At 38.8% G+C, this 25,587-nt stretch overlaps 1 protein-coding gene across 1 annotated transcript in view; it reads right to left on the bottom strand.

Moving 5' to 3' along the window:
- Positions 1-24,657, bottom strand: part of akt3b (AKT serine/threonine kinase 3b) — a 32,128-nt gene extending 7,471 nt beyond the window's left edge. The window contains exons 1-11 of the mRNA XM_088075029.1: positions 24,078-24,657; positions 17,194-17,721; positions 11,585-11,710; positions 11,375-11,486; positions 8,070-8,214; positions 7,821-7,952; positions 6,381-6,446; positions 6,103-6,171; positions 4,018-4,140; positions 3,027-3,155; positions 1,641-1,855 (exon numbers count right to left, since the gene is read on the bottom strand). Of these exons, the coding sequence (XP_087931155.1) occupies positions 1,641-1,855; positions 3,027-3,155; positions 4,018-4,140; positions 6,103-6,171; positions 6,381-6,446; positions 7,821-7,952; positions 8,070-8,214; positions 11,375-11,486; positions 11,585-11,710; positions 17,194-17,239 (1,163 nt within the window). The 5' untranslated portion in view covers positions 17,240-17,721; positions 24,078-24,657. The remainder of the gene's footprint in view (positions 1-1,640; positions 1,856-3,026; positions 3,156-4,017; positions 4,141-6,102; positions 6,172-6,380; positions 6,447-7,820; positions 7,953-8,069; positions 8,215-11,374; positions 11,487-11,584; positions 11,711-17,193; positions 17,722-24,077) is intronic.
- Positions 24,658-25,587: the final 930 nt, after the last annotated feature.

Here is a 25,587-nt window from a genome sequence, read left to right as displayed (position 1 = left end):
ATGTAATTTTTTTAAAATCAGTTCAGAACAGGATCAGGACTAAATACTTAAATATGCATTAGGGATCGTTAGTACTTATGAGATATGAAGATATCATCAGGTTAATTTTGGTTGAAATATTTATTTTCTGTCAGACATTGAACATGACAAATATACTGTAGAACAGCATCACCAGCTGGAGGACCTATTCTACTAAAACTCACAGAGGTCCAGTTACTAAAATTTCCTCCCAGCAAAGGTCCGAGCCTCATACCTAAAATCAATATCACCATTAACTGAACATTTTACTTCAATTACGATGAATGAATAATTATTTTGGTTTCTTTGTGTGTTTTTTGCCCTCATAGTTCACTGACACAGTGTCATGTGACCATGGTGTGTTGGAGTGTAATAAACGTATGATTTATTATTATTTATTAAACTTTTCAGCATTATATAAAAATGAAAAGCTCCATCTGAAACAAACTTCAGGTAAATTTAAGCACATTGTGCTGATAATAGGCCAACCTCTCCTGACTGCAGGACTCTGACTTCAGCTTCTGTCAAACTTCTGTGCTATTAATCATTTTACTCAAGAAAAAAACAACTTTTGAGTCGGCCTACTTCTTCTATAGCTGCCAACAGCCTGCCGACATTCACAGTTAGAGAAAGGCTGAAAATAAGCTCATGTGCTTGTGGCCCCGGGCCCCCAAAACATTACATCTGCCTCTGGTAATAATAATGAGAGCTCAGCGCGAGCGGCTGGATGAGACACGGAGCGATGCGTCCTGGTGTTTCTAAATAATTCATCCAAAGTCTGATTAAAGCTGAAACTAACACAAAGTCGTCTGTAGAGTCTAAAGAAGTCACTTTCACCTCTGCAGATGTGTCTGTTTCAGCGCTGTGGCTGTCAAACACTCAGCTGTTCTACAGTCACAGTCGTCCGCTGCATTTGGTTCTCCGTGGCGATATTTTTATTATCATTGGTTGTTCGTGTTGTCTGTCAAAACATTACTGGAACTCGTTATATCGACATTCTGTTGTCATTCTGTCGACTACGTCTCATATTTCAGTCGAGGAAAAGTTATTTGGTGATTGATATCGTTATCATTTTATTGCCCAGCCCTACATGTCACAAACTTGGGAGGGACTTATGTTTTTTATTTTGGATTTTTGGGAGGGGTACACAACTTTAAATGGCTCAATTTTGTGTTTATTTTACCACCAATTTTAAAGGAAACATGTGCGGGCCAGCATGTGTGTTTTCTTGAAAACATTTTGGTAATGTTTTATCTTAAATATTTTTTTATTTTTGGTGATTTTTAGAGAAAACATTTTGAAAGTTTATCTTTTTTTTTGAGTGATTTTGCCTTCCAGCAGGAATGCATGAAACAAAATCACGTCTTTTCCGAAACCTTCAGAGCATATTTAGTTTTCCAAAACTTTTCCAGACCTGGAAATTGCTATCTGACAAATTCTATGACTTTTCCAGTTTTTTCATGACCAGACAAAAACTTAAACCTTCAGTCACTACGCAGCTTTTCAGCAGCCTTTCTCTGTAAAAAGCCACGGTTTGTGAGTGTGTGTGTGTGTGTGTGTGTGTGTGTGTGTGTGTGTGTGTGTGTGTGTGTGTGTGTGTGTGTGCGTGTGTATGCGTGTACCGTTTGTTGGGGTCCTTGATGAGCAGCCCCGACAGCAGCGACTTGGCGTCGGCCGACAGGGTTCGTGGGAACTTGATCTCCTCCATGAGGATGAGCTCAAACAGCTTCTCGTGGTCCTGGTTGTAGAACGGCAGGCGGCCGCACATCATCTCGTACGTCACCACGCCCAAACCCCACCAGTCCACCGCCCGCCCGTAGTCGTTGTCCTCCAGCACCTGGTAACACGATATGATGTACGTTATCAAGACGTTATCAGTTTTTCTAATAAATTCAATCTAATAATCAGGCTTTCATTGTGTGATGCTGTAAACACTGTTCACGAGTTTTTATATCGATGGTTTCCCTCTTAACTTCAAAACACAAAAACTAGGATTTTAGGACGCTTTCTTCTTGATTTTGAGAAATTTCTGGGAATTTAGGACAATTCTTGGATTAGGGCCTTCTCCAGATTTAAGGATTTTTCTAGAATTTCAGGACAGTTCTCGGATTGTTCGAAATATTTCTAGGATTTAAGAACATTTCTCCAATTTTGGGACATTTCTCAGAGTTTTTGTTTCAAGGATTTCAGGACATTTTTTGGATTGTCCTGAACATTTCTTGTATTTAGGCTGTTTCAAGTATTTTAGGACATTTCTCAGATTTCAGCACATTTCCCACATTTTAAGACGTTTCTATGATTTTAGGATGTTTCAAGGATTTTAGGACATTTCAGGGATTTTAGGACCTTAGGGCCTTATGGAAACTTAAAGGACAAAAACTTTGCTGAAGTTCATTTCAGTTTGTTTGAGGCATCATGACGAACTTGACACTAAAACAGGAACCTGTTTGCATTTAAATCTGCACACACATTGATGCTGAGCGTCCAGTCAGACTTTAGTGACAGGAGCGTCTTTTGAACCGTTGTGTACGTTAAAACCCTCGAGAGGCAGATCCTTAGATCCGGTGACCTTCCTGTGCATCTTTTCTCTGTTATTTCTGACCATGACGTATCTGATATCTGCTTTCAGATCCTCTTAACAGGGAAATAACTCAGAATCTCCACCCGGAGCCACTTTAGAAGAAGTGAAATTAATTTCATTCGACTTTGTTGTAAAGACAACATTTAGCTGCTGTGAGAGGAGCGATATTTTTGGGCACTTCCACAAGCTGATGACAAATGACATCACACAGTTTCTTTCCTGATTTCATCAACCAGGACAAAAAAAAAACCCAAAACAAAAAAACTACTGAAGGTTCAGTTTGGGTTTTAACAGACAGTTTTGGGAAAGTTTCCAATCTCGACTCTCCTGGTCTTGTTTTCTCGGTGTTTTTTATCTATTATCCATCATCTCTGAGCACAAATGGCTCAACTGTTGTTGTAAATGTGTGTTTGGTGTGACCTCTGACCTCTGGAGCCAGGTACTCAGGTGTGCCACAGAAGGTCTTCATGGTGGCAGTGTCGGTGATGCCTTCTTTGCACAGGCCAAAGTCTGTGATCTTGATGTGGCCGTCTTTGTCCAACATGAGGTTCTCCAGCTGATGAGGAGGACAAACATAAAAAAACATTTGTCTTTTTCCTTTTGTCTCACACTCTGAACGTTTCTGTGTGTTCTTGTGTTTTCTTAAAGCCTCGATGAAGAGCAATAGTGGTCGAAACATGTTGGCTTTTTTAATGATTTAGCCGCTATAGTAAAGGCTTTTTAATGTAATTCCTCCTCAGGGGTGCCTGGATTCCCCTCCTGTTTATCCTGTTGGTTCCTGTTTCCGTGGAAACCCAACACAAATGTTTTTGACCTACATTTGAATACAGTCTATAGAGCAACCGGTCATCTCTGTCTACGTTTCTGTGTGTTTCTGCATGAAACTTGAGCTGACTGGCTTGATTTCTTTAAAAAAATAAATTACAAAAATAAAAGATGGGAAGAAAGCTTTGAGGACCTAAACAAGAAATGGAGCAAAAAATTAGTTAAAAAAAAAAAAAAAAAAGTTAAAAGAATATTACCTGGAAAAAAAGAAAAAAGTAAAAAACAAAACAAAAACAAAACCAAAACCAACAAAAAAATGAAAGAAAAAAAACAACATATTTTCCTTTTTGCTGTATCATAACTGTAAATATATAATTTTTTTTGGGACAATATCTAATAATATCTCCCAACTAATTTTCCAGTCATTTTCTTTTCACCTTTTTAAATTTATTTGCAGTTTGCGGGACATTTCTTGCCATGTTGCATCATATTTTTAAGAGAAATCAAACCAGTTTCCTCAGGTTTTAGAGGTTTAAAAGCTAATGAAAGGCGTCTGAACGCAGCACAAGAAAACTGATGACTGTCTAAATGTTACATTAAACTAATAACTGTAAAGGTATCAAACAGCAGATTTTTCTCAGGTGCTGGTTTACCTTCAGATCACGGTAGACGATCTTGGCAGAATGTAGGTAATCTAGAGCAGAGACGATCTCAGCGCCGTAGAAACGGGTGCGGTCCTCCGAAAAAACTCTTTCTCTTGACAAATGGAAAAACAGCTGCCAAAAAAACAAGCAAACACAAGTTCATACACTTCAGACATCTCTGTTGTGTTTAGTTGAGAGAAATAATGAAGATCAGTCACAGCTGGATGTTTTCTGCAGTGGGACTCAGGAGCGGCGGAGACGCAGCAGACGACATCAGATTTCTCAGTTTCAGTTACTGACTCTCCGATCGCTAAACAAGGCTTAAAGGTCCAGTGTGAAGGATTTAGGCGGCTTTATGTGCAGAAATATAATATATAATATAAGAAGTATGTTTTCTTTAGTGTGTAATCACATGAAACAAGAATCGCTGTTTTTGTTACGTCAGAATGAGCTGTTTATTATATCTACACTGGAGCAGGTGCTTCTTTAAAGAGATCACCGTGTTCCTACGGCAGCCCAGAACAGACAAACCAAACACCGCTGACAGATTAGGACATTCACGTTTTCACGTCTGCTGTTGCAGTTTGCAGCCTCGCTGCACCAAGCTGCGTCACAAAAAAAACACAGATTTTTTTTGAAAAGGTGAAACTGCATTATTCAGTGTTTTAACCACCTGGCGTCTCATTTAAACACACTGTGTCCTCACAAAATGAGGCCTGAAGAGGCGTACGCCACTTTTACGTAGGGCTGCACGATAATGGAAAAAATCCTAATCATGATATTGAAAATCATAATTATTTTCCATGATTACTCAAAGACTTTGCAAACATGTTGCATTTATTAAACATATAAAACTTCTATAAATAGTTTAACTTTAATTTCCCTTCATACTTTTCCCATCAAGCATCTTTTAATTCCTTAATTTAATTCCTGTTGAGTTGCTTTGTTTAATGTGTCTTTAACTGATGACTGTGTTGCGGTGGATGTCGATGACGTCGTCCTTTTCTCCGTTTTTTATTATTTGGACACTTGATGTTTAAACTTAAATGACGTGTGCAGACGCCACCATGTAGCAGATGTTGCAGGTAATTTTTTTTTGCTCCACGTCGGACGCCTCGTATCCAAACTGTTCCCACACAACAGAATCTGTTCGGCCTGATTTGTTCACCAAACGCTGTCGCTCTTCTTCCGTCATCTTTCCAGGCGCTGATACAGCTCGCCTCTCTGTCGGCTTAGTGTCGAGCTCAGGCTGAGAGAAGGAGCCAAAATGTTTTTTTTCTCATTTACATTGTTTTTGTATTTGCTGGGAGTCATGATTGAAATTGAAATCAAAATTCGATTGATGCACAGTCCTACTTTTACGTGTGTAAAATCACTACAGTGAGCACGACACAATGAGCGCCCTGGAGATGTCACCGGGGCTGACACACGACACGCGGCCTTCTGCCGTCACCTCAACCGTCACGCCTTCACCACCTGCACATGTGGACTGTGTGATGTCTAAAAGTCTGGACATAAAGCAGTGACGGCCCCCACACGAACATCAAAGTCCACATCCTCCTCGTGAGTCCTGATCATAACGCAGGCTGCCATCAGCACAGCAAAACTTAACATTACACCAACATTAACAACCGAAAAATGGGGCCCCCCCGAAAGCCGCTGCTGCACACTGTTTAATGAATGGGACCCCTGGTTTGTTTAGTTTTTTGGAGACAAAAAGACCTCATTTAGCTCTCGATAAAAACCTCCTCAACAACAAACGATGAAGGAATTCTAACCAGGAGAAGTTTCAGCTGGTTGAAATCGGTGATCCTCACCATTAGACGCCACTAAACCCCCCTAAATCTTACACACTGAACCCTTAAATACCTTTTAATGGATAAACCAAAAACCAAAGGCAATGCACACGCTCCAGTCCTCCGACTCTCCAAATAAGACCGCAGTGAGGAGCGACTGCTTTCTCTTGAAGCTCTTTGAATCCCACCGTCATCATTCTTCAATAACTCTTGAAATAACTTCAGTGCGTTTTGAAATAAAAACAGAACATCTGCCAGCATCAAAAACACCCAAAAAAACGAGTCACTGATGTCTCACCTCTCCTCCGTTGACGTACTCCATTACAAAGCACAGCCGATCCTTAGTCTGGAACGAGTACTTCAGAGACTGCAACACAATATAAACATTTCTTAAACTCAGCAGTGCTCAGCCGCTCCTTTCATTTACTTTTTTAAGAACTGAAGCTTTGTGGTCTGAATTCAGAGCTTCTTTGCATGACTGTATATCAGAGGAGTCTTTTCATTTCTGTTTATTTATTGCAGCACAGGTGTGACACGGTGTAGTGTTTTCACTGCAGTCTACACGCTCATACTCACAGTTAGGAATGGATGCCGAGTGTTTTTTAATACCCTACTTTCTGTGAGTGTGTGAGCAACTTCATCCTGTGGTTTAAAAAAGGGACAAAGAAGAGGCACGCTGGTTAGTCAGAAGACAAAAAGAGACAATTCCTTGATTTTAGTCAGAAGTTTGAGGATATAAGTGGCAGAAAGGTGTAATAAAACAATCTGTAACTGTTTTTTTTTTTCATTTAAACACCCAAGACTGACAGACATGCCTAATATTTAACACGGAAAGTAATGCATTTCGATTTTTTTTTTTTTAGATAAAGCCATGGCAGATCTTTCTAAAATATCAAATGCATTTTTATTTTAAACTAAAAAAGTGTTTGTGCTTATGCATGAACAGAAATAATTAATAACACCTAACCAAGCCTGCAAAAACTCTTACAGGAAATGTGACTAAACCAAAGCAATCAACATCAATCTATTTGCTTATTTCTTTATTTATATTCATTGTCTTTTGTGTGTTTTTAAGTAACTTTATGTTCATTATTGTTGTTGCTTTATTATTTTTATCCAATCTAATATCAACGCTTTGTTGACTTTGAATTTGATTATATGTACGTACTAAGGATGAATAAAGGGTTAAAAAAAAAAAGATATATCAAATGTATGAATAATTAAGATTTAGGTGTTTTGGGAAAATGAAATTAAATGTTTATAATCAATGGTTATAAGTAATATTTGACTGAGGCCAAAAATGTGTGTATTTGGAATATACCCCGAGGACTTCATTATTATTGTTATTATTATTATTATTATTCTATACATATTTTTTCATTTATTTTTATTTTTTAATGATCACTCTATATGAAAAACATACCCCGGGTAATTAGTACTGCTGTTCTTCATATGCCGTTTGTCTTCATGTATTGTGCTACTGTTACTATACTTTTTTACAAGCTTCAATAGCTTATTGGGGTAATTTTACCTGAAATCATGTTTGTATTTATATTTTTTATTGACTCTGTGAATAAAACTGTGAATGAGTGTTTGGTTTTTTTTACTATTATTACAATTATAATTGTTATTGTCATGGCTCATATTTTCTTTATCTGTATCTGAATGTGTGACGGTAGGAGGGATCATCACTCCTTGGCCATTGTACATCACTTTTTATACTTTTTTTTTATTCTGCATTATTATTATATATTGTTTTTTGCATTTTTATTTTTATTTTGCAACATTTTTTTTATTTGTTGCTTTTCAGAAAATTACTTTGTAACCTTGTTAAAAACGCTATATAAATAAAGTTTATTATTATTATTTATTATTTGTATATGCATGTTTTGATACACGCTTGAAATTGCAATAAAAATATTGTTGAAAAAGTGTGAGTTATTTTAATCCAGTGACCAAAAACATGCCTTAGACACAACAAAACATCAGTTAAAAGCTGATAAACATGAAAAGGACCTTAGCTATGATGACTTCCTTCTTGAGGATCTTCATGGCGTAGTAGGTGCCGCTCGCCTTCTCCCTCACCAGAATGACTTTCCCAAAAGTGCCTTTGCCCAGAAGCTTCAGATAGTCAAAGTCATTCATTGTCTGGACACAGAAACAGAGGAGTAACGTGAAGAAACTGGATCTCCATCGTAAAAAATCCACTTTTCAAAATAACATCTAGAAAACAGGAGCCATATTTCGACTCCGCTCTGAGGTCACCTTTCGTTTGTAGTGGCTGATGGAGGTGTCCATCTCCTCCTCGTTGACGTTCTCGATCTGGGAGGTGGGGCTGCACAGGATGCCCTCCTCCTCCTGTTTGGCCAGAGACTCGGCTACCATCTGGATGGCCTCGGCCCACTCGTCCCTGCAGGACACAACAGCAGCAGGTTGAGATACCAGCAGGCAGAAATACAGTTTTTGGCTAACTGCTTTCACCCACAGACTGTATCGAAAGATAGACGACATGTCAGCTCCCCCAAAATGTAACTTTTAAATCTGCATCGCCCCCTGGTGTCTGACTGCAGTATAGGTCATAAAGCCCGCCCCTCTATTTTAGTGAATAGCTTAAACTAAAAACTCAAAGTACACGCCAAATAAATTTTTTCCAAAGACGGTTTCTGTCACTGAAGGTCGTTCTCATCACCCTGATGTTTGTTTTTATGATAAGTTCAGTTTTAATTAATTATTTGATTATACAAAAGGGGGATATTCCACCATGATTGAGAGCTGTGACAGCCAATCCGTGCGCTCGTATTCGACGGAGCTGCTCGAGTTTGCCCTGACGGCTGTTTTGGCGGGAACTTCCCCACCACGGATATCGATACTGTGCAGAATCCAGCCAACGCCCAAATACTGGATGTTTTGACCCCACTTCAGCCTAGCAGGGGTTAGTGGGGACATATCGTCCGTCTTTATATACAGTCTATGAGCTTCACTTTTAGACTGAGCATTCGTTTTTAGACGAGTTTAAAGGAATATTTTGGCTGGTCTCTATACGCTCAAACTGAACAAACACAGCTTTTAACACCAGTGTTTCTCCCACCATCACAGCGGTGGACCGCCCGGCATGACACACGAGGAATCCTTGATTTATTTGTTTTTTTTATATTATTAGTAATTAATCATAATTCTAATTATTGAGAAATAAAGTTGACATTTAAGGTTAAAATAAAGTCTCTTAATCACATTAGGGCTAGGAGATTAATCAAATTTTATTTCTATTATAATTTTAGCTTCAAACAATTATAAAAACAAGATTATCAGGTCAAAATGAAAATTATGTGCCACATTTTATTTTGCAATTATACTCTTGTTTAGTCTTGTGTTATAAATTAAGCGCACAGTGTTGCCAACTTGGCGGCTTTATCACTGGATTTAATGTCTTTTTAGACCCTCTCGGTGACCGGGCTGCTCGATGATGGCAAAAATCATAACCATGATTGTTTTGGTCAATATTGAGATCTCGATTATTTAACATGATTATTCACTGAATTTGGTAACATCATGAATTTACTGAACTTAAAAAAAAAAGTTTTTTACTGTGGATTTCCTTGAACTTTAAATCTAATTAAGCTGGAAAAAAACCCCAAAAGAAATGTAAAACATGAGATAAAAAGAAGAAGGGACGAGACTGTGATTACTTTGAGCAACATGCACAGGAACTAATTACAAAATGTTTGAATATATTTCAGTATTTTTCTTATTTATTTGATCTGAAGTCTAAGTTAGTCGCTTTTTAGAAATCCTTTCATGTACTGCTCAAGTATTGCGTTTCTGAATGTTGTTATTTCCATCAACCATGTCTCATAGAAATTAAGTTTCAGGATTCCCGCACATTTACATGGACAAAAATTCCAAACTTTTCCATGACCAAGGACCCAAGGACCAATAATAAGATTAAGTCTTTCTCGCTAAACTTGCCCGTCGTTTTTAAACATATCAGATTCAAACTCTATTACGACATTAAGGCATTTAAAGTGATATTAGGCAGACTTTCAATCCCAGAAAACAAAACAAACAAAAAAACAAATTCTGATTTTTTTTTCATCTGAAACTAATGGCTCTGTCCTCTGTGGTAAAATCCACCGCAAAGAAAAGCAAAATGGAAACACAAGGTTTATAACACTGGCAAAAAGTTCAGATGTACCACCAGTTTTTCAGTTTCTTAAATATTTAGTGGCCGGTGAGGTGTTAGGGGCCAATAAAAGGTCCAGTCACGTACCCGCCGAGACTGCCGGTCGTGTTTATGCGAGACGCTGCAGGATGTTGTCAGTCGAGTCGTGTTCATAACAAACCAGCTGAGCATCAGGTAACGAGTCATGATGTATACAATATATTGTGTTTTGGAACGAAAACCCTTCAAAACTTGGCGTCCCGCCTCAGCCCCACACCCCTGCTTCCTGTCTTTCTTCTCGCTCTGTTGACAGACTCGTGTTGTGTTGTGAGGACAATTTAACAAAAAAAAACTGGTTCAGCACTGAGAAATAATGCCAGAGCTTTTATATCTGGTATCTGTTGATAGCCAGTCGTCTCCCGTCTTTTTTATTTATCTTTTTAATGCAAAACTGGCAGTTAAGATGAATTATGCAGCTGAATATCTGCATTTAGAAGGTATAACCAGGGTGACTGCAGCTTAAGGCAACGTAGATTTAGGACTTTTAAAGACTTTTTTAATGGCACTCAGAATCCAGTTTAAGAACAATTTTCAAGTAGACAAAATTGAAGAATTTTATTTGAGCAAATATTTATTGTAATATACAACATGACTTTTTTTGTCCAGTGAAAAAGTTAAAAATCTACCTCAAATACTGAAGGAAAAAAAAACTTTTCCAGAGGTGGATGCATGAAAGACAGTGAGCAAATTATAGTACCATAAAAGTATCTATTTGGTTCATCAAAGTGGGAAATATCTGCCATTTATGGTTTTAAGACTTTTGAAAGAATAATTGAAGTCAATTTAATTTATCAATGAAGGCCTTATTTTTAGATTCGTGAATTAAATACCTTTTAAGATTTTTTAAGGATCAGCTGGAACCCTGGGTATAACATGCATACTTTGTAGATTTTCCCCCATATTTTTTTATCATATTTGTTATGTTTTTTATTTATTTATTAAGGTCTCTTAACTGTTTGCAGTACTTTCTTTTGTTTATTTTCACCAAAACACCAAAGCAAATTCCTTGTACGTGTAAAGGTGATTGACAATAAACTTCATTCGAATTCTAGACTGTTAAATAATAATAAATAATAGAATAATAAATAATCAAAAATAATTTCTATTTAATCATCTGCTTTAAAGGGAAATGACTGAACCAAAAACTAAATAATGCAACTTTAAAATGGTGGCAATTGTCAGCAGATTTTCATTTTTCTTTCATTATTAGCTTGGAAATAACTGCAGCCATTTTTTTTGTTTTTGTTTTAATTAAAAAATGTTTTTTCAAATAATTATACAAAAAAAACCCATACAGACTAACTCTACAGATTCATATGTGAGAAAAACGGCTGCGGAGGAGGAGGCTCACCTCTCATCAGGAGTGTCGACGTGAAAAGTCCTCTCGATGACGGTGGTCCACTGCAGACAGCGGATGATGAAGGTGTTCGGCTTGGGCCGCTCCGTCTTCATCAGCTGACATTCTGGAAGTCACACAGAGAGACGGATGGACGCTGTCAGGTAGATATTTGTTGTTTTGTGCGTGAGATAATGGACAGAGGCCTCTGTGGGTGAGTCTTACTTGCTACAGAGAAGTTGTTGAGCGGGTAGGCCAGGTCGGAGTCCTGCGGTTTGTCCTTGTAGCCGATGAAAGAGCCGTCCGTCTTCAGCAGAAAGTAGCGCGGCCGCCAGTTCTTGATGTACTCACCTGCAGGGAGAGAAACAAACGACAACAACAGGTTACAGCCTGCTGCGCTCACATGTGTTCAGAGCGGGAAGCAGCAGAGTTTTTTCATAATGAAAGTGAAGGAGCGAGATGTTATGTCAATTTTATTTTTTCTGCTCTTTTTTTTCATCTTTTCCTAAAAAAACAATAAAAATCAAGTCTTTCTCTTCTGTGTGCATCTAGCAATCGGATTGGCTGTTGAACACTATGTCACAGCTAAAATAAGAAATTACTTAATTAATCACAGCTAACCAAAACTGAAGTAAAAACCGAATTAAACGTTTTCGAAAAATCTTCTTGTCTTCTTTATAAAGCCATTTATTGCACAAATCTGAAGCGATGTTTTTTGAAATGTCAATTAAACACAGTTGCGAGACGACTGCGTTTCTTCTGACTGATGTTCTGCAACTTTTCCTCTGGTGATAACATCCCAGTAACCATGGCGATGGATGTTCAAAACATCAGCAGCTTAATTTCTATTGCAGCCACCAAACTAGCCGTCATTATTTCCAATCCAAGGCTGCGTAGGCGTGTTATGGAGCCATGATGGAAAGGTGAGCCCCTTATACGTGGGAGCGGACATGTATGAGGGATTTCTGGGAGATGTAGTCCACGATTTCACAGAGGAAATGTGGATTCAAAACTTTCTCAGAGTTATGTGATGCAATAACAGCTCTTGTAGCTCCTGCTGCATCATGAGGGAGCCAGTTCCTACTGACGAGCACACAGACATAACTATTTATAAACTGGCGATAAATGTGAGTCGTTTCTAAATTGATGTGTTTCCAGTAGACATTTTTTATATTCCAATTCATGCAATCTGAGGGTCAATGGAAACTTGCGTCATCACAATGCTGTCGAGGACGACTCCTCACTTTGAGACGACTACTTTCAACAGCATAACGTGAAATATGTTTATGAGAGCAAAACATGACAGATTAACTCTATATCCATTATGTTTTACACTTTATCATCAGCAGCCTTTTCATCTCAAATAACAAATCCACTGAACATCTGTAACCAGTCCCAGCTGAAGAGGAAATCTTTTGATGAACACGTTCTCGCTCTGCGGCGGTGAAGTGTTGGTTCCCTGCTGTTCTAACTCATCAGCTTGTGACTTAATTACTACACATGTTGGGATACACGAGTATGTCGTGGTGAGATGTTGACATCGTACAGAGTCTGATTAGCAGCAGAGCTAACGGAGAACCAAAGCGTGGCTGTATCAGTGATCGACTGCCTCAGCATCCATCCAAAAAATCAAACTTTACTGAGTTTTCTCAGACGTCTGATGACTCACACGGCTTCAGAACAACAGTGTGACGACGACGACAGAAAAATCAGACGACTGAGTCAGTGAGACAGCTGTTAAACTTAAAAGCTGGTGAGCAGCCGAGGGATTCATCAGGATAACTTGCAGGTACATCTGTGTCCCTTAAACATCAGACTTTAAGTTAACTTCCCTCTGTATCACCAGGGAACGAGGAAATACAGCGAGAGCTGTGAGTGACGAAAAACCCCGCCCGTATGTAAGAGTACTGTCTGCGACGGAAACGCTGACAAGATCAAGGGTTTATTTACCTTTTGGTTCCATTAAAGATTCCTTACACTGTCAAGTGTCAACAGATCTATCAAAGATTTGAACAATCATTTAGACTATAAAATATCAAAAATGTGAAAACTCCCCCAAGCTCAAGAAGATCTTGTTTCGTCTAACCAAAATACAGCAGGGTTTGCATTTATTTGTTGCAGCCCGCCACTGAGAAACTTTGCCGCCAAGAACAGATTTTCTTTGCCAAAATAACAAGTCAGCCATTAAACATAAAGTTGGCTGTCCAAAACGACCTCCTCCTGTTCACGTTAACACCTGGAGCACCTGTTTGAGCTGTGCGTGAGCATCGCCAAACCTGTTGTTTCTTTTGTTTTTGGCGCCCGTGTTAACAACTCAGAGCAGCCAGATGCTCAGGCGCATCTCAGGTGCTTGTTAGCCGCAGCACATCCAGAGAAACGGTGGCTCGACAATTATTTCCGCGTGCTGTGCACAGTTGTTGGCAGAAAGCGGCCGTGAAAATGGTGTTTTGATAATTATACCAACTTTATGCCACCTTTTACTACATTTTCCAATGTTTCCCATTAATGGCAAATTAGACTATGGCGGGCCGCCATGGTCGAATTTGTCCTGCCATAGTCTCAGTGGAGCTAGACTGTTAATTAAGAGCAGTATTAAACACTGTTGGGGTATTTTAAGCACAGTAGAGGCAGACGCAGGCACATTAAAAGTGAAACTAAACCCTGCCGAGCCTAAAACTCTCTTTTACTTACAAAAATCTGCAAATATCTTCTCTCATCTATCAATCTGATCAACTGTGAACGCCGCCTGCAGCGCTGTATTCACAGACCTGCAAAAAAACGTGGGATATTAGAGTTAAAGCACAGAATACCGTAGTCAATACTCAAACTTTCCTGCCTGCATTTCAAAACAAAAGTCCAGCATCTTTCAGCAGAATGCCATTAGCTGTCGACACAAGGCATTTTATTGTGACATATTTGCAGGGACCCTGTTGTTGACAGTGCAGGAGCTCACATTAATTCATAAATAAGTGGAATCTGTGCTTTTAAATGTGGAAATACAGAACTCAAACCAGCAGGCGGCCCTGCAGAAGCGTCACAGCAACAACGCTGCCAGTGTGGACACCGTGAGCGTGAAACACGCTGCAGTTGGGCGAGGTTTTCGTCACGTGCTGCTCAGGCGTAAAATGTCCTTAAGCAAGACACTGAACCCCAGTTGGCTCCCAAAAACATGCTTTGTTGCTTGAAAAAAGTGTAACACAAGTAATCCTGCTCTTCTTCTTCTCCTGTTAACTGGCCTTTCACTGTGAATGATGTCCCATTGACTTACAGTTTAAATTGATTCCTCGCTGGATTATGTCCCGCCCAACATCCTTTTCAACAGGAAGTCCATCACAGCGAGGAGCTCTTTTGTAACCCCAAACTTCTCATTTGCTACGCGGGCTAATGTCGTCGAAACAGATCCATCTGTTTGTGAATAAAATTAATTTCTACAAACTGAAACAAGCGAGTCTCCACCAACGTAAACTCTGCAGTCAACGACAATAACGCTGCTCCACATTCAACGACTTTTTTTTTGTGTTTCTCAAAAATTCAGTTTCAACACCCCACTTTCCAAACCGCCCTGAACTGCGTGTGAACTCTGAGTTTTGATCTTAAGCAGGTCAGAGAGCTGCTCGGGGGCAGTTTCCCTGAGAGGCCTGTTAGGACTGAATTATAAGAGCACGCAGAGGTGCAATAAACAATTCAGGGACTTTGTGAGGGCCGGAGAGGAAGGAACCGGAGAGTTAGGTCATCCTCTGTAAGCTCATAGTGCCACAGAGAAACTTCCCCCTGCCTGCCAGCCAAAAGCCCCGAGCTCAGACCAGACAAACACACCTCCAGCACACACACACACAAACACACACTAAAATCACTGTGGGAAATAACACACCAGCCAAGTGCAGCTCAGACTGGGCTGCAGCTCTGCAAAGCCTGCCTGCTCCGCTCGCCGTCTGGCAGGTAAACAACCATTGTTTGGAGGTGCTGTTCTTCAAACTGGCAGGGCGGCGCAGGCCGTGTCCACACTGAGCCGCATAAAAACACATCTTTCCTGCCTGCGTGTTTTTTTAACAGTGAATATATGTGAGCACACCGGCCTCGTGTCGTGGTGCGCCGACAAAACAAAGCGTTTACCAAATAATGACAACAGGCGGCCTGGTCACAACTGTCTGTCACCTTTAACTCTTTGTAGCTGCTCATTTTTAAAAGGCGGGAGCTGATATTAGCTCAAATTTAGGTTTCTGTTTTCAGACTATTTCAAATTTAAAATAGTGATTCTGAGGTGGAAAGTGGAAACTGTGTACAGATACACTGAAACTACGTATACAGGTGCATCTCAAAAAATAGAATATTGTGGAAGAAGTTACATTTTCTACTTAATTTAATTCAAAAAGGTAAACTTTCATAAATTGTATATTCATTACACTAAAGTCAAAATATTTCAAGACTTTTTTTTGTTTTAATTTTGATGATTATGATTTATAGCTCATGAGAATCAGAAATCCAGTATCTCAGATTATTTCCTAGGATCATTCAAAAAGTCATTTACAGTACAGAAATGTCCAATTTAAGAAAAGTATGTTCATTTATAAACTCAGGTTGCTTTGACAACAGCCCTCAGCTCGTCTGTATTTTTGGGTCGGGTGTTTCAAATATTTTGAAATAGGTTTTTTTTCATACGTTTTTTTTCTTCCATTTTTTTAGCTGTAGGCAATATTATTAAAATTAAAACAGAACTATGCTTGAACATTTTAGTTTATGCAATAAGTCTAAAATATATTAAAATTTCACTCTCTTAAATAACTGATGGAAAGTCTTGAACTTCTTCACAATATTCCTTTTTTTTCTAATGTACCTGTAAGTGACTAATAAGATGTTGAGATGCAGAAGAAGTGTGTTTTTTTGGGTGTTTTTTTTGTTATTTTTAGGCAGACAAACCTGCAGCTAATGACACATTTTAAAACATCTGCTGCCACAAATTGATTGTATATTTTTGGAGCTGGACTGTTCATTAGGAGTGCCCTTGGAAAATATATATAATGTTTGGTTATTCATTGCACCACACTCTTACAGTGTCGAGCGTACTTTGGGCACAGATGGAGCAGAGGATGCAGTGAAGTTTATTATATTTACTTTGTATTTTCCAAAAAAAAACAGCAATACAGATGATTCACAATGTCGGATATCTGGAGGCAGGAATTATCCTCCCAGCTTTATACTGCTGCTGCCAGGTTAAAAGTGGTGTCAGTGATCAACATGTAAAGCAGCTCTGTGTTTTAATTAAGATTATACAGCATTTTTCATATTACGTGGTCTTTACTGAGTTGTGTCTGTATGTGTGAACTCATATTTCAGGAGCATTTTGTATGATTTATTTTGAATCTGTCCTGACTGATTGTTGAAAACCAATGAAACCTTTGAAACTTAAATAGGTTTCACTTCTTTCAAAAACATGACGAGAAGGTACTGAGATCTTAAACAAGACATGGCCCAAAAATTTAACAAGAAATCAGTAAAAATTTGAGGGAAAATTACATGAAAATTAGTAAAAGAGAAAATAGGGGAATAATGAGAATTAAAAATAATCATAAATTTAGTTTTCTGGACTTGTTCAACTATTTGAAAATAACCCCATGAAATAAAAATCTGAACGTTGCACAAGAAAACTTGCAATCCAGGTGACGAGGGGTTTAACAAATTTTAAAAAATTAAAAAATACATAAATAAAGGGGAAAAAGGTGCAAATTTTTCAAACTGAAAAACACTGAATATAATCAATAATGTGTAATTTAGAAAAATAAAAATAAAAAAGATTGGGGCGACGTTAGCTGTTCTGGGTGAACGCGTCTCCTCACCTCGTTTCTGGACCCAGCCTTCCTTGACGACGTTCTGGTCGCTCATGGTGGCTTCTCCTTGTCACCAGGTCTCCCAGTTCTCCCAGTGTGGTGACGGTGAAGCGACAGTTGTTGGGGGGTTGGGGCGGCGGCGGGACAGTTTGTGCGGCCGCAGCTCAGTCAGCCTTGCGTCTGACCGCCGCTTGACCTCCGACCTCCAACCTACCTGCTCCCACTCTCACCTGACCTCAGATCTGTTAACCTGTTCCCCTCTGCGTCTGTAACGTCTCAATCTTTTTCTCTTTCTTTCCCACAATCACTTTCTCTTTCCTCCTCTCACCCCGCCGACCCGACCTGACGTTCTCCTGCTGTCTGCTGTCTCTCCCCCCTCCTAGTCGTCCACACTTTTTTATTTATTTTGATTTACTCCCCTCTTTCTCTCCCTCCCTCCTTCCTTCTGTTGCTCTGTTTGTTTTTTCTCACTCCCTCGTTCTCTCAAACTTCTTCTTCTTCTTCTTCTGTGTTCAGGCGCTCCAGCGGTGAGTCAGCCTGGAAGGAAACGGAGGCAGAGAAAGGAGAGAAGGCAGAAAAACACACACACAGAGCAGGTCAGTGGATAGTTTCCTTCACACAGCAAACGCAGCAGGCTGCCACTTATTGTTCAGAGACTTAAACACACATCCTGCCTCCTTACCTCCTTCTACCCTGCCTCCTCGCCTCCTCACACTTTCTCCTTCTCCTCTCCTTCTCTCACTCCCTATGAATTCCTTCTCTTCCTTCAGTTTCCAGTCTGGGAACCGCTGTCCCAAAAATCAACACTAAAACCATCAAAAGGATCCCTAATGCTTACACTGCTCAGCTCATACTGTAGTCCGGGTTCCCGCACATTTTCACCGACAAAATTTCAAAACTTTTCCATGAATTTACATGATTAATATTTCCATTTTAAAAAAAAAAAACATGCACTTCACTGCTTTTATGTCACTTTTCTACACAGACACACGCACACTTAAGACAGTCTTGCTAAAACAACACAATAAATGCCGCCATGCTACGTCACGTATAAACATAATCTGCCTCGAAGGCGAAGGCTTGGCCGGTTTTAATCGTGGAAAATGGGAACCGTGTGAGCTTTCCATTTATATTCAGAAGCAAAGAAATTGAGTTAACAAAAATGTCAGTGATTTTAAGTATTTCCATGACTTTTCCAGGTTTTTCATGATTGTGTACAGTAGGGCTGGGCGATATGGACTGAAAATTATATTGCAGTATTTTTAGGCAATATCTCCATATCACAATATTTATCTCGTATCTCTTATCTCTTTTTCTCAAAAGCTCTTCATTAATCCTAAAACTGGAAGACAGAATTGAACATCACAGTTAATCACAATTATCTCTTTGATGCGACATTATTGTAGGAATTAATGTTGGAGCTTTAAGAAAATATTAACATTTTTGATCAATAATCATTAGTAAAGTAGACACATTGACAAAGTGGGTAGAGGCAAGTATTAAAACAAGTAGAACTGTCTGATAAGTAGAGAAAAGTACATTATTTTACTGTAATGCAACCTTTAAAATCAGGAAAAAACATCTGCCTTTTTCTATGTAGATGGTGTTTTTGTTTGTTTTTTCTTCCCTTTATTTCCCCTATTTTAATAACTGCCAATTATTATTGTTATTATTATTTATTTATTTATTTTTTGTCTGCTTGTTTTAAATCTGAGGTGCTATTGAGAATGTGGAGATCATTGCTGTTAAGGTATAAAATCAATATATATTTTTTTTTAAATCAGGAAAAAAAAAACATAATTTCACTACATCAAGAAATAACAATATCCAATATCTAAGACGACATATAGTCTCATATCTCAATATAATATAATATCTTTATATAGCCCGGCCCGAGTGTGCAGGTGTTCCTTTTTTTCAAAAGGCAAAATGTGTCACAACATACCATTAAAAATTAAGCGCTGTGGTGCTGTAGAGAAATCCCGGCATACAAATCAAATTCCAGCTGTTTTTTTGTACAGACCCAGACAAAAAACTTTTTTTTTGGCAAAAGTGAAAATCAAACATGACTTTTCCCTTCAACATCCTGACTTATACTGCAATAACCTTTACAATAATCACAATCAAATCTTTATTTTGCATACTGTGCAGCCATACTCTTGTCACAAACTTTCTCATTTTGCATTTAAAAACTTCACCAAAATATCTTTCTGCACACGTTTGAGGCAACAAACAAGCAACGCAGTAACAGTAATCTTGATTCATATTTGATCGGCGCGGTTTGACAGTTTGACTGCGGCTCGTGAGCAGTGATTGACGTGACTGACAGCGCGTAAGAGACTCCTCGACTCTGACTGATTGTTGTCTATGAGCCACGGCGGATTCTGGATAACGCCATTAGAGGCAGTCGAAGAAGAGAACGAGGGGCATGATTTTTCTGTACATATCACCTGTGCCATGTGGACGGAGAGTTTCAGCAAATATAACACGTTATTTTCATATAAAATACCAAATATAGCTTCAAGTCTTTAGAAATGTGATGCATAGGCCAAGACGCTACAGCACGCAGCACCACAAGGTTTAACTCTACGTGGATTTTGTGACTGATGTTTTTTTTAGGGCTGACACCGATTATTAGGAGATAATGAGGCCGATAACCAATATTTGGAACTGATATGCATTTACAATAAAAATGAAAATCTTTCTGTCAATATTTAGATTTGGGATTTTTAAGCTCCTAAATAGACATTTATGTCTGTGTTGATTTGTTTTTCCTTCATATTCACACATTCAGTATTTTACTTCACCCTCTGTAAACATAGAAAAACTGTATATTTTCTGTGATATTGTTGAATTTGGACTATGTGAGAATTTGTTGTTTTTTCCAGCTAATAATCCCAGGTCTAGTCATCTGCAGCATCTTTTTAAAGACAATATTTAGGCAAAAAAAACAAAAACAAAACATTTTACAACCATTTTTTCAATGACAAAAGCACCGGAAAAAGGTTTTATCTTTCAAATGGACATTTATGTCTGTATTGATTTGTTTTTTCCTCATATTCAAGCATTCAGTACACTGTCTGAGTGCATGAGAACATGTAAAAAAGGCTTATTTTCTGTGATATTGTGAATAGCCCCAATGGATTTTTTTTCAGCTATTAACCCCCAGTTCAAGTCATCTGCAGCATGTTTTTAAAGAAAATATATGGGGAAAAAATTATTTTTCAATGACAAAAGCACTGGAAAAAGGTTTTATCTTTCAAAAAGACATTTGTCTGTGTTGATTTGTTTTTCCCTCATATTCAAGCATTCAGTACACTGTTTGAGTGCATGAAAAATGTTAAAAATGTATTGTTATATACTTTGAACTTGGACTATGAGAATTCCTACTATAGCCCCATTGTTTTTTCAGCTAATTCCCCCTAGTTCAAGTCATCTGCAGCATCTTTTTAAAGAAATATTTAGGCAAATAAACAATCATTTTTCAATGACAGAAGCACCAAGGGTTTCATCTTCCAAATAACATCCTGCATGTACGCGTGCTACAAAGCTCAACAACAGCAGCAGCCGGGTTATTTTGGGGGAGCCTCGGGTACGTGTTTTAGGCGAACCTTGCAGGAGTTTAATGGGAACAATGACTGTAAATCACACAGTGACATTTGAGCACGGAGCTGCGGAGCTGCAGAGGGTGTCGGGGACTGGCCATGATCGCAGGAAACAAACGCAGCCCTCCAATGACAACAAAAACAATGGCTGACAGGAGCAGCCGCTGTGTGTTTCAGAAGCCGGTCTCAGAGCTGCGGGCCTCGGCATCACCAAACACCTCCTCCTCCTCCTCCGACACGTCCACCATCACCGCTGCTGTCTCCCATTTACTGTCTGTTTTTTACTGACTGGACCCCACAACAAACAAACAAACAAACACTGAAACAACAGCTTTTGTTTCAAGGGCGTGTGGTGTCATTATCTCGTTACATAACAACATCCGCTCGGCGTGCTCCGTTATATCCTTAACGGGCGGATAAAATCTGCTCCGGCTGTTTCTTTTAGAGCAATAAAAGGTTAAAATACCCCGGTGTGAGATGGCAGGGGTCGGGGAGACGGTTGTGAGAGCCCGGCTTGGCCTGTGATGGCTCGGCTCGGAGGATGCGAACTAGCCGGGGATGCTAGCGGGAGGAGGAGGGGTGATGCTAATGTTAGCCGGCTAGCTGGATGCTAGGCTGGGAAGCTGGTTAGCACGGCGGGCTAACTGACAGCTGATGGGTGTTGTTTTCATGTTTATGGTGAAAAAACGTGTTTTTATTCATTTTGGGACTCAGACGCGATGCTGTGTCATTTTTTTTGAAGGGATGGGAGACCGGGGAGGAGGAGGAGGACGAGGAGGAGGGGGAGAAACGGGACTACGGCGAAGTTTGCTTCTGATTCGTAGCTTCCGATTCAGCAGTTAAGGGGGGAGTTAAGGGAAATTTAAGTTGCAATGCTTAACGACCACTTTTCGGGGTTTTTTTTGCATCTGCTACTGTGGTGAAAGCATGTTAGACGTTTTTAATAGTGCCTCGATGTCTGAAAGCCCTTTTAAGGTTTGTGAAATCTTTACTTTAATAGTAAAAATGCAAAAAAAAAGGGGAGATTTCACAGCTTTTCAGATGTTGACCAAATGAAACCAGGTCCAGATCTTTTCTCAGCTTTTTGCACCTCCCGAAGCATGTTAGACGTTTTAGGACGAGTCTAAAAACTGTCTGAAAGTAGATTTCAAATTTGTGAACCCTTTTTCTCTTTGCCAAAATGCAAAAATGGGTTGTTTTTTTTTAACATGTTGACCACGTTGGACCAGGCCCCGTTTAAAAAAGTACTACAGTTACACCTGTCAAATCTGGTCTAGATTATTCCAGAGAGGCTAAAGACACAATTTAAGATTTGGTAAAGTGATAGTTTATATGTGAAAATGCAAAAAAAAGGGGATTTCATTTCGGGTCTCTCTGTGTTCTCGATCTGAAAAACGGTGAGATGTGAAATGGTTTTGTGGTTTGTTTGTTTGTTTGTTGTTTTTTGCATATAATTCACAAATAGAATATGATTTTCACAAATCCAAAATTGTGTTTTATATAATCTTTAGTCTCTCTAGGATAATCTAGTTCAAATATGACCTTTCTAGGTATAGCAGTTTTCAAGAGAGATCTAAAAAATGTTGTAAAATCTCCCTTTTGTGCATTTTCACAAATAAAATAAAAGTTTCACAAATCTCATCTTGTGTTTTAATAATCTTTTAATAATCTTTAGTCTCTCTGGGATAACCCGTGATTTTCGAGAGAGATTAGTTTAATGTGGTCTAAATGTGCATTAAAATTTTTTAAAATTAAATATATAATTCACAAATCTATAATTCTGTTTTAAGTAATCTTTAGACTTTCTAATATTATCTAGATCAAATCTTACTGATTTTAGTATAATGGTTTTCCGGACAGACCTGGTTCAGTGTGGTCCAGATGTTAAAAAATGCAGTAAAATCTTTTTTTTTTTGTTTTTTTGCAATTTCTCAAATAAAATATAAGTTTCACATATGTGTTTAAAATCAACATTAGCCTTTTTAGAATAATCAAGTCCAGATTTAACAGGTCAAAGAATAGTAGTTTTTGATCTGGATCTGATCCAGTATGGTCTAGATGTGAAAAAACTTTTTAAGATGTACTTTTCCATTTTGCTTTCACAAAACATGCAACTGTGTTTTAAATAAAATCCAATCCCTCTGGAATAATTTAGTCCAGATTTGGCCTCTTTAAATTTGGCAGTATTTATTTTTTTTAACTGGACCTGGTTTAATCAACATGTAAATAAAGGTGGTGAAATTTAATTTGTTTGCATCCTCACAAATTAAATATAGATTTCAAAAACATAAAAGTGTGTTTTAAGTCATTTTTAACCTCTGGAATAATATAGTTCAGATTTAAGAGGTCTCTCAGTTTTTGGTCTGGACCTTCTTCAGTGTGGTTTAACATGTAAATACAATCTGTTAAACCTCAGTTTTTTGTATCTTCAAAAGTAGGTTTCTCGAATATAAAATTTTATTTTAAGTAACCTTTAACCTCTCTGGAACAATCTAGTCCAGATTTGAGAGGTCTTACTATAACAGTTTTTGGTCTGGACCTGATTTTGTGTAGTCTACATGAAAACAAAAACTGTGAAATCTCTTTTTGCACCTTGAAAAATAGAGTATAGGTTTGCAACTGTGTTTTAAATTAAATTTAACTCGTTTTGGAATAATCTAGTCCAGATTTGGCCTCTCTAAGCATAGCAGTTTTTGATCTGGAGCTGATTTGAATTTAGTCAACATCTGACAATCTCCCTTTTATGCGTTTTCACTAATAAAGTAAAAGTTTCACAAATCTTAAAAAGGATTTCAGAGAACACTGAGGCTCTACTTCAAACGTCCAGCACGCTTTCACCACAGTAGGAGGTGCGAAAGGCCTGAATTTGGTCGTTGGGCGCCGCAACTGCGTTTCCCTTAACTCTCCCCTTAACTGCTGAATCGGAAGCTACGAATCGGACGCTAACTTCGGCGTGGCAGAAACGGGGAGGTTGGGGGTGTCGTTCATCACGGAGATGGGCCGAGGCCAGACGGACGGTACCGTTACCATTACGAGCCCTCCCCTCCCTCCCGCAACAGCATCCCGGCGCCGCATCCCTCCCTTAAACCGGCGAATGACGAAGCAGCGGCGGCGGCGGCGGCGGCAGCCCGCTAACGGCAGCTAGCTAGCATGCTAACCTCCGCTCCCACCCGCTCCGGGCTCGACACAAACGCCCGAACCGACAAACCCCGGCCGCCGCCTCCTCCCAGAAAACAGCCCGCACTCACACCCACAGCACGTTAAAGCACATTAAAACAATAATTTTACCTGGTAGTCGAAGAATGACAAGGATGCCCCCCTCCTCCTCCTCCTCCTCCTCCTCCCGCCTCCTCCTCTATGGGCACTGGAGCATCCAACGGTCCCTCGGCGGTGAAAACAGGAGCGATGGATCCATAGCCGCTCGAGGAGTCCACGCCGAGGAGAAAAGAGGAGGTTTTCTCTGGCTGTGCGTGTCCCAGACAGACGAGAGAGACTGCGGCGGCAGGCAGACAGACACACGGACGGACGGACGGACAGACAGACCCGCTCGGCTCCTGCTCGGCTCCTGCTCCCTCCGCAGCTCCGCCAGGAAACCTCCTCGCTCGGCTCCGAGTCGGCGCGTCACGTTCAGCCAGATCTGACTGGGAGGACTCCTGCTGCATTCACGGACCGTCGGACAGAACCGGGTTCAGGCGGTTCATGCGGTTCATACAGTCAGCGGAGCGAGCCGGCGGGGAAATGAGACCGAGCTGAGCCAGGGCGGGAAAAAATTAAAAAAAAAATAAGGTCCAAGGTCCTTAACTGTCAAATGAAAAAAAGTTAAAAGAAAAGTGGCTGCCATTGAAAAAAACAATGTGGGTCACAGGCTCCCTCCAACAGTGAAATTAGATTTTGTCCAAATAAATAAGTTAATAAATTAAAATAATAATAATAATAATAATAATAATAATAATGAGTATAAAAACAAGAAAAACTACCAAAAAAAGTTAAAAGAAAAATGGTTGCCATTGAAAAAAACAATGTGGGTCACAGGCTCCCTCCAACAGTGAAATTTGATTTTGTCCAAATAAATAAATTAATAAATTAGAATAATAATAATAATAATAATTATTATTATTATTATTATTATTATTATTATTATTATTATTATTATTATTATTATTATTATTATAACAACAATGATGACATACAAAACTCCTGCAAAAGTGCTTTAAAAATGCATTTTTTGACAATAATAATAATAATAATAATAATAAGAAGAAGAAGAAGAAGAAGAAGAAACTAAATGTGAGGATATAAGGATACAAAGTAGTGCAATTTATAATAAAGGATAAAATAAAAAAAGTGATAAAAATCAGTAGCATTGTGATTATATATATATCACATGTAAAAAAGAAAATAGCTGCATGTTAATGTGTGTCCCACGTTCCCTCCAACAATGAAATTTAATAATAATAATAATCATCATCATCATCAAGAGTGTCCCAGACAATACAGGCAGCAACATCACTTACAGGCGATACAGGACAAAAATCTAAAAATCACAATATGCAACTCCGACACAAGCAATATAAAACACCAAAAGAACACAAACTGAAATATCCAAACAATAATAAATGCTGAGTGGACCATAAAAACAAGAAAAACTAAAATACACCCTGACAGACTGATGACACACAAATTCCTGCAACAGTACTTTAAAAAGAAAAATTTTAATAAAAATAATAATAATATTGTATGTGTATGTGTGTGTATATATATATATATATATATATATATATATATATATATATATAAA

This window comes from Plectropomus leopardus, chromosome 3 (genome assembly GCF_026936395.1).
Source record: "Plectropomus leopardus strain MGB_pleo_1.0 chromosome 3, ASM2693639v1, whole genome shotgun sequence".
NCBI lineage: Eukaryota > Metazoa > Chordata > Actinopteri > Perciformes > Serranidae > Plectropomus > Plectropomus leopardus.
This window is presented reverse-complemented; position numbering and strand designations above follow the sequence as displayed.